This window comes from Protomyctophum bolini, assembly GCF_963924005.1.
Source record: "Protomyctophum bolini genome assembly, chromosome: 24".
NCBI classification, from domain to species: Eukaryota; Metazoa; Chordata; class Actinopteri; order Myctophiformes; family Myctophidae; genus Protomyctophum; species Protomyctophum bolini.
The window spans coordinates 18,800,205-18,814,985 of NC_137885.1; the positions used below are offsets into that span (position 1 = coordinate 18,800,205).

Consider the following 14,781-nt stretch of genomic DNA (forward strand, 5'->3'; position numbering starts at 1 on the left):
AAAAGGAACTCGATCCACGCATGCACTTCACTCAGAGTGATTAGCCTACTAATGATTGACAGGTGCGGCCGCTTTGGGAGCGTGCCTGATGATGTCTGTTGGAGAGAGAGTGAGGCTGACTCCAGCGCATGGAAATTATACGTTCTCATCCGACATTTATATTTAGCTAAACTGTAGGCTATATCAGCTCTGTATCTGGTTAATTGCGGGAGGATGCAGGATTCGCGGTGGCCCGCTGTTTTATTTTTGACCGCCCGTGCCCGCCCGCAGGAATTTTAATACCGCCCGCGCCGCCAACATTTACGTTGGGTCCCGCGACCGCCGCGGGCTCCCATTCCCGTTGCAGCCCTCTAGTCCATGGCTCAAATGCTGAAAGAATAATGGCCCTTGATATGAAAAAGGTTGAAAACCACTGCAATAGACAATTGACAAATGTGTTACTAAAATCATTGGATAAAAAAATAAAGTATAATATTAACGTTGTTTTTTCTGTCTCTCTTGCATATGCATGTGGCGTGGTTCAGCCTGGCGCTGTGTGCGGCGCCCATGGCCATGCGCGTGCCCGTGCGCTGCGTGGCGGTCACCAAGGAGCAGAGCCACGCGCTGGTGGGCCTCGCCGACGGCAAGCTGATCATCGTAGGCGTCGGCAAGCCGGCGGAGGTAAAGGCTCAGAGCTCCCTGAGGAACTACATCGCCCAGAGCCTGGACGGCTCGCCGCTCATGGCCAACCCACTGATGGCGCCGCTGCGCGTGCGCTCGCCCGCTCGCCTGCTGCACCCGCAGCGCTGACCAGCAGCTGGCGTTCGGGCCTGGCCCCCCGGGGGGGGCGGGGAGCCGAAACCCTAACGTGTCCCCTCCACCGCCACACTCCCACCGACCCACCCTCGCCCGCCCGCCGATATCAACATCCCTGCAGAATTGTAGACCAGTGATTCTCAAACTTTTCATGTCAAGGACCCCCAAATTGACACTTATTAGCCCGCAGACCCCCATTTGAAAAGATGTGCCAGGGACCCGTGTATGGCTCTAGCTGTAACCATTTTATTTTCAAGGACGCCCAGTTTTGACATGAAAACAAATGTTGAAGAAGTAGTGAAAATAGCCGATCTACGAGCATTCGCGACATTGCGAGCTTGTAGATCTGCTATTTTCATTTTTCACTAATTTGGGACCCGGGGCAAACATCTAATATCTCTTTTGGGTCACAGGCTAAAAAGTTTGGGCACCACTGTATTAGGCCACGGACTGCATAACTCAGAGAGTGTACAAATGGAACCAAACGGACCCATTTTACCCTCGCATAGTTACAGACCTGTAAGGGTCCATTTGGTTCCTAACTATCAGGATCCCCCACTGCTGTATAGACGCTATAGAGCGACAACACACAAAACACTCATAGACAAGAAGTTGTCTACTTGGTCTAAGAACAACACAACTAGACTCATGTTCACCCACACACACACACACACACGGACGGACGGACGCACGCACACATCTCAGTAACACAGACATTCCATTAGCTTGCCCCGGTATATGCTGTGTCTCCCGTCCCAAATTATGACTGTGATTTAGAAACGATGTGTGCTTTAGACGTTTCCCTCGCCCCCTGCTGATGTACTGTATATAGTATGAAGAATAATTTGAGCCGTAGCCTTACATTATATATAGGGTGACCCCGTGACCCCATCCCTGTCCCCATTGGTTGTTTACCTGAAGTGTCATGATTGGAACTGTGGGACTGAAGCCTGTTGCTATGAACCTAGTCTCGCGTAGCCAGACACCTACTGTATTCCACAATCTCTGAATGTCATATAGAGTCTGTAACTACACCTCCCCAAATCCCAGTAAGGAAGCTGCCATTTCCGTTCGCAAAAATATATTGGAAAAAATATCTTTGCATTTTATATTTTTATTTCCTTTTTTTGCTAAGCAACACTTCCGCTTTCCGATGTATTGCTTACTCATGATCAGAGCTTCCGTTGCTCCAGACCAGACGTATATGTACGTGTATGACGGAAGCATTTGAAAATTGTGAGAGGCAACAGTCTGGCCCGCGAGACTACTATGAACCTGTGTAAAAAAAAAAAAAAAGCTGTGAACCAGAACGAACATCAATGAACGCTTCCACAGACTCAAAGCCATATTAACCGCAGTGTTATCATTATGTCTAAATAATACACCTTAACCTTTTTAATATACGGTAGCCGCAGTTATGGCCAAGTAGAGGAGTTCAGATTTGCCACTTAAACCCGATATACTTTGTTTTATGTCAAATAACAAAAAAATTGCCTTTCCACAAGCTCACGTACCTATGTAGATAGGGTATTTTCACTGAATGTTCTGGCAATTGTCTATTTTTTTGCTGAATATTGGTCTATTATTCCCTGCGCAGAATAGGGTGTCTCTAGGCTTTTGTGGTTCAGTGTTCATTTTGAAGACTAAGACTACAAGGTTTTTGATATTTAGTCTAAAACAACTAAACAATTTCTGAAGACTAAATAGGACTAAGACTAAATGGTGTGTTCTTCAAAAGACTTAAGACTAAATCAAAATCTGCTGACAATATTAACACTGATGTGGTTGATGGTTTTACGTTAAACAGTAGAGCAGGGTTAGTTAGCGGTGCATGCTAGCTCCACGACGCTGCTTCCTCTCACATCTTTACGTTCAAATTAACCCACGACAAAGTGACTCCAGCTTTGCTTACGTTCATTTCTTTTTGGCTTTTTACCAATCACACAAAGACTGTTTTGGTCAATGAATTTACCAATCACTCATCAATCAATCATCTCCCTCCCTCCTTTTTTTCGCCCCTCCCTCTTTATTTCTTGTCCTGTATGTTTTCATCACGGCTTTCCTCCTCTCCCCCGACTTCCTCTTCGTCCTCCTCTTCCTCCACTGCTCTTCTCAGATGCGTTCGGGCCAGATCACCAGGAAGCTGTGGGGCTCCAGCAAGAGGCTGACCCAGATCTCCTCAGGGGAGACGGAGTACCATGCCCCCGAAAACAACCACAACTGATTCCACACTACACCCCCCCCCTGCCTGCCTGCCTCCTTGTTTCCCCCCCGCCATAAGTTCACACATTTTTCTCGAGCCCCGTCGGGGGGGGGGGGGGGGGGGGGGGGGGGGGGTGTCACCCTAATCATCAGATCGTCTCATATTGATTGACCTCCCACTGTTTTTGTTTGTTTTCCTTATCACTGCTTGTATGTGCGCGTGCATATTCTTGTGCATTTGTGGGTTCGACATCCGCATGTTGTTTGTGTGCAGGGCAGGTTGGGACCGACTGACTAGCGCAGGCGCTGTGGGTTCAGGTCCCAACAGGCCTTACAGCACACGCATCCACCCCCAGAAACACGTCTGACCACGCCGCACATCTGTTCATCATCAGCGTCGTCATGGTCATAATCACAGCACCTGCGACGTGTCGTTGCGCCGACCTAAATCGCCAAGAAACTTGGTCTTGGTGCTCGGGAACTGTGGCAGCGAGCGAGCGTGCGTGCGTGCACGTGTGTCTGATTGTTCTCAAGTCTACGCAATACGCATCCATGTTGAAATGCCAGTGGCCTTTCTCAGTTCGTTCTCTTAGCCTTCGGCGAGGTTTCTTCAATGCTGCCTTATGCGCTGAGGCTCACATCCCTGCGTGTGTGTGTATGTGCAATTCTCATTTGTTTTGTTTTATTGTAGAATTGTCTCTGTTACCGATGTTTGTTCATTTGTTGTTGTTGTTGTTTTTCGGCAAGGGCATGCACGCGGCCAAGTGCATTTATTTGTTTCCACCACGTGACGTATCGAACACACGCTGCAACATTCACACGTTGATTTAGCCGACCGGCGACCGTGGGCATGAGATGAACGTCAAGAGAGAGAGATTACATAAACATTTTAATAACGCGACACCATCACACACTACACAGAGCCAAGAGGTCAATCTCCCCTCTGTACTTCCTCGTGACCTTTAGCTCGCCACACACACACATCATCATAGTCAAATATTTTAATTTATTTGAATCATTTATTTATGATTAACGGCTGCTTTGTTTTTTTAAGTCACGTTTTGTCTCAAGAGCAACTTGACGACATTACAGTATATATGTTCTCTACAACAGTACACTACACGTCAGGTAATTTCTGCGGCATTCTACGTCCTCTAAACCTCTCCATGCTTCACTCTCGCTAAAGTGAATGGGAGGGAAGTGGGGATCACTTTTAAGGGCTTAGTGAGATGTCGGCATTACCAGCAATATGGTTTGTTCCTCTCTGGACTTTGGTGTCCACACACTGAGCTTGGTCTCTCAAAGCAGTCTTCCTTAACATTCTAACAGAAGGGGGCAGTGTATGTGTGTGTGTGGGGGGGGGGGTTAAGGGTTAAGGCCTGAATAGGCCTTTAATCTGCATAGAGTCCCTCTCCAGCTAACGTCAGCTGTTATCATTGCCTGAAGTTTTCTTCAAGCTTTATTTTTTCTCATTTTATTTAATTTGTTCTCCCCCACCGCCTCCTTCGTCTCTTGCTCATTTCGGAGTGACGCGTTTCTTTTGGCAGTTCCACCCACGCAGTAATTAGCGGTCGTGGACCGACGTCGAGGTGAAAGTTCGCGTCTCCACGTGTTGTCGACCCGGTTTATCTCGCAACGCTCGATTTATACTTCATAGCGAGCCGCCGTGTTGCGCGCCGGAAAAAGCCGCTCGACAAGCTCACGACGCAATGAACGCATTGTGAGCTTGTCTGTCGGACATTTTGTGGCGCAACAAAGTAGGCTATAAATATGGCTTATAAGAGACTGCGAGCGCTATTTTTACGACGCTCTAACTGTTCCAACACATTTGCACAGATACTACAGTGTGTTCACACCACTTCCGTGTGCGTGCGCATTTGTGAACACACAGAAATGTTTGTACATCTGTTCATTGTTTGTTTTTTTGTTTTTTTTATGCCAAAGACTTTATTTCATGATTGATTTTACGACGGCATTACAATGTGTATACATACGGTGCTGTGTCTATAATCAACATAACATTGCAGTCAGAGCCTCCGTACCTTTTATCGGACACAGTGCTTTTGTTACCGTCTGTTTCTTTGTTCCGAATGTTTTTTTGTTTGTTTTTTAAGCGTCACAAAAATGTACCGGATGCTTTATTATGAAGACCAACTGTGTTCTTGTAAAGAGATTTTCTCTATTTTCTTTCTACTCATTTTGGTTGGTATATGTACAGTAGGACGGACAGTAGGCTCATGTCTACCACTTTAATCACTATAATAGTTTTTTTTACCGGAGGCTTTTCCAAAGTTTATTTCTTTCTCGTGCGTTTTATTTGTCATTCAGACATGAGAGACCACTGTCGGAAGCTGGGGGGGGGGGGGGGGGGTCTCACTTCCACTACCGCACCAAAACAAGAGTGCCTTTTGTTCCCCGGTTGGTGTGTTTTAGTTTTTGCCTTTAGACCGATTCACAGAGAGGTGCCCTGGGCGCGGCCATTACTGAGGTGTAATCCATGGAGCAGGTGCTCCGTAGGCCAGGTGTAGCTAATCAGTGCACTCAATGGTACACCTCAGTAATGGCCGCACCCAGGAAACTCTCTGTGAATCGGTCTATAGAAGTAGGTTCTTCTCAACATTGAAGGTTATTTTCGCCTGCCTGAAGTTTAAAGTAAAGCAGCATTCCAGCAGAGAACACCCAACGGTTTTAATGGTGACCAGATATATATATATATATATATATATATATATATATATCCCAAATCTAAATCCATGGAAAAAGTACTAGTTTTAGTCTTAACAGTAGCTCCGTTCTCTGTGACTGTCACCAAAATGGATGTGTGTGTATATCTGTGATTATTTATGAATACAGTATATAATGTACAGCATGATTTTTATTTTGATGTATTTGAAATGTACTTTTTGCACTTTCCAGGTACTAAATTGTAACAGATTGTTTTAACTGTCTCCCTGACCTGTACAGACAAATTGCTTTGTATACACAAGTGTAAAATGATCATTAAAAGTGCTGTCTAAATTTAAACAGATGTAAATTCTGTTTTGTTCTGCGTTCTGCATGCATTGTGAAGGGAGTTCATGTAGGAACGCATGTAAATTAATTAATTAATTAATTTCCAGCACCACTAACCACTACAGTTAACTCGGAAAATGATTTATGTGCTACTATTGTTATAATGTTGATAATAATGATTTCACAATGATAATTGTGTAAAGTATATACTTAAATACCAACCTGTATTTGTATATTGTATGTATCTCTGTTTCCAGAATGTTAAACTGAGGCCAACACCTTTTCCTGTGGCCATCATTTTATAGGAAGGGTCGGAAATCATCTCTTTACTAAGTAACAATTCGTTTTTGATTAATTTGTTTCCTTATAGGTCTACAGTACGTGCAGGCTGACGAGACAATATTCACAAGATCACAGGTACAGTACATGGCACTGAACTGAAACCTGAACAAAGCATAGATATACTGTACATGTATACACAATCCATTTGAAATGCTCTGGGTTTTATTAGAAGGTATGCTTTCTGGTCCAGCCCATAATGAAATAGCCAGTGCTGGTTGATTTGCAGCAGAACATGTACAGTAGCCTCGGAGACCCAGCAGGCGATTTACAAGAACATGCAGTGGTTATAGAAATGATTGATCACCAAACGTATTTAAACGGCCATAAGACACATTTCGTGCTGTGTGTACTACAGTATATGTATTCACACTTGAGTATGGATGGAGGGGGGGTGGATTTTATGTGTTATATCTGTGTTCATTTTACTGTAGTAAGTGATAATTACAGATGGCACAAAAAGATCACATTTTGCACAGCAATCATCTTAAGATCTGAATAGCTCGTGTGTGTATGATCTTCAATAACAATTCCACTCTGTGGTGTGTGTGTGTGTGTGTGTGTGTGTGTGTTCATGCTGCCATGGAGTAGGAACCTATGGGTAGGAACCGATGTTGTGAAGTTCATGCTGCCGTGGGGTAGGAACAGATAGATGCTCTCTTCAGCTCACAGCTCACTGCTGTCCACCAGCTCTCCTCTGTGGGTAAGGTTGAATGACAAACAAACAGAGTGGTTATTAGGAGACATTGTTATGCATATACTGCAGTGTTTCTCCAATGTTTTAATTTCAAGGAGGAACCCCTCTTTTATATCATTTTATATCATCTCTGGGACCCCCAATAAGCTGTAAAGTCCTTAGAGTAAATTTATGTAGGCTATAAATGGAACCAAATCAACCAAATAGACCTGGCTGTTATACAGACAGTTCCTAACTAGCTGGGGACATCTTTGAACCCTGCTGGGGGTCCCCACATCCCACCTTGATAAGCTGTGTCTTACTTTATGACATTTCACATGCTTTTGTTTACGGTTTCTTCTCAGTGTTAAATAGAATAAAGCCTTCTATTTATTCTATGCTTTCTGGAAGTTACTGCGGCGCTTATTCCGACCGGTTTTCAAGCTATATAGACTTGAAGCAAAGTTATTTTTGGCGAGTGACACAGTATTAGTCCCATGACTTAAGCTGTTTTACCTCAAGCTAGGATAAACTTCTGCCAAGAGTCTTGCAGGACGTTAATTATGTCTAGTGATAATGTACAATAATATTGTGCATGCAGTACTTTCATCTACGGGTGTCTTCCATGTCACGTGGCAAAGGTCACCACAATGCAGCTGTTAATCAGAATCTTATCAGCTGTTCCACTGCATGGTTTAACTCCTATCTACCAATGTCCCTCCCATCATCGTCCAATGTATAACCCAGTTTAATCAGGTTGCAGGAGACCAAGGTGTTATGTCACAACACGACACACTTGCATAACCGAACAGCGGACATGAAAAATGTTAAATGCATAGGCAAATGGGCCAAATCACATATTGATATACTGTATATAAGCACTGACAACAATTCTATAAACAGCCCAAAAAAACGAAAGTGGTCACAATTATTGTTATTGTTATAATGTGCTCGTGTCAACGGGGAGAGATAGGTTTCATCGGCCATGTGCGTGCGGGTGAGAGAGTCTTACCAAGCCTGAACATCTCCAGACAGACTCGCTTGTCAGTATGAATGTTGGGGTGACCTGGCATCCAGTCACTGTACCTCCACTCTGACCCATCTATCCATTCAGCCTGCTGGTTCTGGATGAGGACAGACAGACACACACACACACACACACACACACACACACACACACACACACACACACACACACACACACACAGTTCAGTCTTGTCGTATCCTATTCTCACGTAGCTTGAATATGAAATGGGCTGTATTTCACTCATACATACGCTACATACTTGACACCCACAAAGTTTTAGGGCCCTATTTTCCCCAGTGCCTTACCACTTATCCCTAAGGCAGCAGCCAGACTCCTGACCGGCACCAGAAGGAGAGATCACATCACCCCTGTCCTGACCTCTCTCCACTGGCTGCCGGTCCGGTTCAGAATCCAGTTCAAAACCCTCCTGTTTGTTTACAAAGCCCTTAATGGGCTGGCCCCCTCCCTCCCATCACCGACCTCCTATCCTATCCCCCCTCTACCAGGACCCTCAGGTCAGCAGACAGGGGTCTCTTAGGGGTCTCTTAGGGGTTCCCAGTCAGGGGCGACTGCGCCTTTGCTGTCACAGCCTCTGTGGAACGGCATTCCCCTCACGGTTAGGTCTGCGCCCTCTGTTGAGTCTTTTAAATCACAACTTAAAACATTTTCATATTCACAAGCCTTTGCATCACCGACATGATGTTGCACCTTTCCTTGTTGTTTCTTGTTTTTATTATTGACGTCTTCTGCACTGAATTGTATTGTATTGCATTTGTGAAGCACTTTGGTACAATGAGAGTTGTTTTTAAATGTGCTATATAAATTAATTTGATTTGATTTGATTTGATTTGATTTGATTTAAACTTCTTTGCCTTTTTTATTATTATATATTTTTACTATTAAAAAAAAACATTTTTGAATAGTTCAAATAGCAAAAGCTGTAGATCGGTTAGTTGAACCATTTCAAAGTGTTTTCAAAATGGTAATTTTTTTTTTTAAAAGGCAAAGAAGTTTAGTGAGCTTCATGGTTTGAATTAACCTCAATTCGGAATTAATTTCATGATTGCCTATAATAACTGTCCTTGTCGAGACGACAGGACTATTAAAAGCATTTAAAAGGTTAGCACATCAAAGTCTGGCTCTGTTGATAACTTATCTGACAAACTGAACGAATGGATGGCCTCCTTTCACGAGCTACAGGACAGAACATGGTTGTTAGTCTTATAGTCAAACTATACATCCGATGTACAATACTGTTTTAGGATTACTGACAATGAGTGAGGAATTTGGGGTCAGAGGGGGTCAAGTACACTGACTGCATCTGTAGAGAGTACACTCTCAGAGTTATGGGGGTCCTTGAAATTAGTGGTGGAAAGTAACTAAGTACATATTTTCTTAAGTATACCTAAGTACAATTTTCAGGTATTTCCAATTTCCAATACTTTCACTTCTACTCCACTACATCTCAGAGGCAAATATTGTACTTTTACTCCACTACATTTATTTGAAAACTTGAGTTACTAATTACTTTGACTATTATTACAAAACATACATTATACCCACTTCAGCCCTATATACATTTAGGCCATTTGAAAACTCACAATGCGTCGTATATGAAAACTTGAAACGAGTCATTCTGCACAATGACTACTTTTACTATTGGTACATTAAGCACATTTTGACGCCGACACTTTTGTGCTTTTATGTAGTACCGGTATGTAGGCTATGTACATTTTCAGTTCCAGACTTTTACTTGTAACGGAGTAGTTCTACATTGCAGTGTTGATACTTTTACTTAAGTAAAACAATCTAGTGCTTTTTCCCCACCACTGCTTGAAATTGAAAAGAAACTTGCCTTCAACACTCCTCCCAGCCAGGTCAGCACGGGGCTGGCTGTGCCGCTCTTGGTCACCATGGAAACCAGGCGAGAATGCAGGTCACGTTCAGTCACCGATGCAAGGTCAGCATTTGGACTCAGTGCTCTGCACGAAGACTAGAGACACACACACACACGCACACGCACACACACACACACACACACACACACACACACACACACACACACACACATTATGCAGGAATACTTTTTTGTTGTTTTTTTGCTACCTACTAATATCAGACAGTAATGCGTTCATCTAATTACCTGAGCTTCCCTGAAGGCCAGTGGAATGGGGTTGAACTGGTAGCAGCGTTCATTGATGATTTCTCCATTGCATTTCTCCGTCTGTGTCCGGAACGTGGAGGTGGAGAATTCTGTGCCCTGCCTGAATCCTACCGGGAGCTGGAATGTGGACGACTCTGTTCCCTGTCTGAATGCTTCTGGGATAGAGTCCATAGGTTCAGTTCCCTGTCTGAATGCTTCTGGGATAGAGTCCATAGGTTCAGTTCCCTGTCTGAATGCTTCTGGGATAGAGTCCATAGGTTCAGTTCCCTGTCTGAATGCTTCTGGGATAGAGTCCATAGGTTCAGTTCCCTGTCTGAATGCTTCTGGAATCATACGGATGGGTTCCATTTCCTGTCTAAAACCATATGGGATCATATTGGGTTCGGTTCCCTGTCTAAAACCATCTGGAATCCTATTGGGTTCAGTTCCCTGTCTAAATCCATCCGGGATCATATGGATGGGTTCCATTTCCTCCCCTACCGGGAGCTGGAATGTGGACGACTCTGTTCCCTGTTTGAATGCTTCTGGGATAGAGTCCATAGGTTCAGTTCCCTGTCTGAATGCTTCTGGGATAGAGTCCATAGGTTCAGTTCCCTGTCTGAATGCTTCTGGGATAGAGTCCATAGGTTCAGTTCCCTGTCTGAATGCTTCTGGGATAGAGTCCATAGGTTCAGTTCCCTGTCTGAATGCTTCTGGGATAGAGTCCATAGGTTCAGTTCCCTGTCTGAATGCTTCTGGGATAGAGTCCATAGGTTCAGTTCCCTGTCTGAATCCTTCTGGAATCATACGGATGGGTTCCATTTCCTGTCTAAAACCATATGGGATCATATTGGGTTCGGTTCCCTGTCTAAAACCATCTGGAATCATATTGGGTTCAGTTCCCTGTCCAACCCCATCTGGGATCATATGGATGGGTTCAGTTCCCTGTCCAACCCCATCTGGGATCATATGGATGGGTTCAGTTCCCTGTCTAAACCCATCTGGGATTATATTGGGTTCAGTTCCCTGTCTAAACCCATCTGGGATCATATTGGGTTCAGTTCCCTGTCTAAAACCATTTGGAATCCTATTAGGTTCAGTTCCCTGTCTAAAACCATCTGGGATCATATTGGGTTCAGTTCCCTGTCTAAATCCATCCGGGATCATATGGATGGGTTCCATTTCCTGTCCTGGGATATGAAGAGAGCGTTCGGTGCCCTGTCTGAATCCCTCTGGCAGATGATAGGTTGAAGGTTCCTCCACTCTCATCCAGCCTTCACCTTTCCTCTGGGCTGGAACCTCAACTAAAAAAAGATTTGCCAACTTGTATTACTTGACATTGACTTGATGTTAATATGAAATAATTAATATATAGTTCAGTATATGCAATAACTACAGTATTTGTTTGAAGTTTGAAAAAGTTTGAAGTTGATTTCATAATTATCTCCATGTCTTCCTCTGACAAGACCAATAATGCATCAGTCAGGCCAGCTGGCCAGGAGGCAGAGGTTTTCAGCACATACTTCTGTTTTAGTTTGACTTGTTTTACCTAGAATGTGACAAGCATGGGGAATGTGGTATACATAACTTAATGCTCTGATTAATCTCCATTTTACTTTCTCTTACCCTCATTTGAAAGCCAGTGTCTCCTCTGCATCTCTCCAAAGCCATGGCCAAGGCGACGACGAATAGCAACTTAAACAAGGCAGTCAGAGTGGGCAGGGAGGGAACGACAGAAGGCATCATTTAGAGACTGGTCACTGTATTTATCAAATTTGGAACACTAGAGGGGCCCGTTGGGCACTGGCCTATGATGATGATGATGATGCAAGTTGGAAATGCATGCCCCACCAAGTTATTATGTCTGTGTCCCTTTTATGTGATTTGATATTTCTGTCTTACCTGCTGTCCGAATAAATATTGGTACTCTAGCTATTGGTGTGTGCGGCCACCTTCTTGTTTATTCAAGATCTCCTCCTCTACTGTATCCCTTTTATGCCCATAAATGGAGTTCTTTGTCAGGCATGCCCAAATATGGAGTCTACGCAAATGTCAGAACATCATTGTGATGTCAGAAGAGGTCATCTCTATACCATATACAGTATGAAGCCTGGGCAGGGTTTTGTGGCGGTTCTAGACAACCGTGGGTCCGACCGACACGACACCGGGAACTGCACTCCCTGTAGTGGTGTGGAACGCATGTGTCGAAAATTGAACGGTTTCCGAGTTACGTGGATTGCAGACGTATGTACACGTACACACTACGCACAGAGATACTTGCATACAGTAGATGTGGATAGAGGTGCATAGGATCTCATCTCTTAATGATTCATTACCATTTAACAACAATGTTTTTTTGTTTGTTTTTTTACAGACGGAGCTAAATCAAGTGCCCTCCAACTGGTTCACATAATTAAAAAAAGGTTCTCATGCATGTCTGCTGAGATTTCATAGACTTGAGAGAGACTCAACCCACCAGGTAAGACTCTCCCGTCCATCTCACTCGTGTGTTCCTTCACCAGGCCTGTGTTGAGATCCATGAGGTAACGACTGGAGGGCTCGGTGCCCCGTCGAAAGCCATTGAAGGTCCGTCCACGGATGGCTGAGGGTTCCGTTCCCTGATGGAAGGCATAGGGTAGACGGTGGGTGGAGCGTCTAGCGCCGAGGGCAACACTTCTTGCCCTGACCTGCACGTCTCTAGTGCGGGGGAGAGGGACGGCTTGGAGCCCTATGGGGGGTCAAGTGACATTTGCAATGCATTTTCAGAGACAAACGATAGATTTTTGTTTCATCCCATGTTTATGTACTGATTTCTGTAGACAAGCAACAATGACAAGCAAACCATTACCATTAATACACACACACACACGCACGCACACACGCACTCATGCACGCACGCACACAGTACAATGACAACATTAGGTCTAAGTCGTGTAATAGACCTAATTGTTGTCATTGTACTGTGTGCGTGTGTGCATACGCGTGCGTGCACACGTACACGTCTATGTGCACTAAGTCGTGTAATAGTGCACATAGACGTGTACGTGTGTGCACGCACGCGTATGCACACACTCCTTTGATTTATTAGGGATTGAACATACTATAATCTCTGGGGAGTGGCTTTTGCGCCGCTTGTGTGCTGCTCAATCATAAAACAAGAATATATCTAAATCTAATTGTGATAACAGCTCTTGCTTCAAGGTTCAAGGTTGTACTTTATTGTTAGGTCTATATCTTGTGTACAGGTACATAAGAGACGGTACTTATTTTGGTTTGACTTTCTTCAGACAATGCAGCAGCTATAACAACAGTATAGAATAACGATGAAAAAATGTACAAAGATTGAAAGAAAAGATGAGTGCGAGGGGAGAATTAAAAAGAAATCAAGAGCATCATCATACTTGACTAATACAGGTCAAAGACTAATGTCCTTCCTTACATTCATAACCCTTAATCAGTGACCAGATTTATAACATTGTAGGCTATTATACACTTCTGGTGACAGCAGCCTCCAAATTAGTTATTAAAACACATAGCAATACAAAACATTTACCAGATTGAACAGCTATTTACTTTAACAAACTACATCAATCAATTACAAAATATAATTTAATATAATTTAGTTGCTACAATCCTCTTTCGGTTAAATGTTCTTAAGATTTGAGTGAACTCCAGTTACACTGAATTGAAGGTTAATCAAATCTAAGTGAAGAAGAAAAGACCATGACCACAGTGGCCAACATTTGACTGCCAAATCTTTACCACGCCATCAATACATTTTAGTACACACGTCAAATAGAAAAAGAGGAAAGAAATCCTTAGATAAAAAAAAATTAAAAAACAGAATAACTAAATTGTGTTTGGTGAATATCTCTTAATAAACAATGAAGAGCTGGATATATTACCTGAGAGAACCAGGCACAATGCCACAAACTTCAGCATCCTGCACACACGAGAATGGACAGACACATTATTAAACACAGTTTATCATGACCTTTATCTGTTTCATCCAGAACACACATGGTGACTACTACTACTTTATCGAAGACTGACGTCGATTCGAGATGCATGTTCTGTTCCTATCCGTTCTGTTCTTGTCCTTGTCTCATATCAACTGGTCACGTCTGACGTCTGTGTCCAATATAGTATGTGTGTATTAAGCTTTTGAGCGTGCATGTCGTATGTGATACTGCCTGTGTCATGTTCTCTGTGCACGAGACTCAACTGAAACATCACTGAAAATACAGTACATGCATGAACATGAATACAACATATTAATAGAACAGATCATGCTTAAGAAAACAAACTAAAACCACTACTTTACACAGCACTGATGATAAGAGTTGTCAAACAATTCTATAAAAGCTATTTATGAAAAATGTGGAAAAAAAGGTTTTTTATCTGTAACTCAATTTTATACAATATGTATTATGGTCCCTGCCATATCTCTCTCAGCTTGTGTGTGTATGTCTGTGTGTGTGTGTGTGTGTGTGTGTGTGTGTGTGTGTGTGTGTGTGTGTGTGTGTGTGTGTCTCACCTGGGACAGCAGTGTTGCTCAGATCTGTGTAAACTGAGTGAGTCTGAGGT

The 14,781-nt window shown here is 43.5% G+C and overlaps 1 protein-coding gene across 3 annotated transcripts in view; it reads left to right on the forward strand.

Annotated features, from left to right (window-relative positions):
- nbeal1 (neurobeachin-like 1) overlaps positions 1–6,021 on the forward strand; it is a gene marked incomplete at its 3' end in the record, with an annotated part of 90,776 nt that extends 84,755 nt beyond the window's left edge. For all 3 annotated transcript variants that reach the window (XM_080758760.1, XM_080758762.1, XM_080758761.1), the window contains 2 exons: positions 525–660; positions 2,912–6,021. In XM_080758760.1, the coding sequence (XP_080614886.1) occupies positions 525–660; positions 2,912–3,019 (244 nt within the window). The remainder of the gene's footprint in view (positions 1–524; positions 661–2,911) is intronic.
- Positions 6,022–14,781: the final 8,760 nt, after the last annotated feature.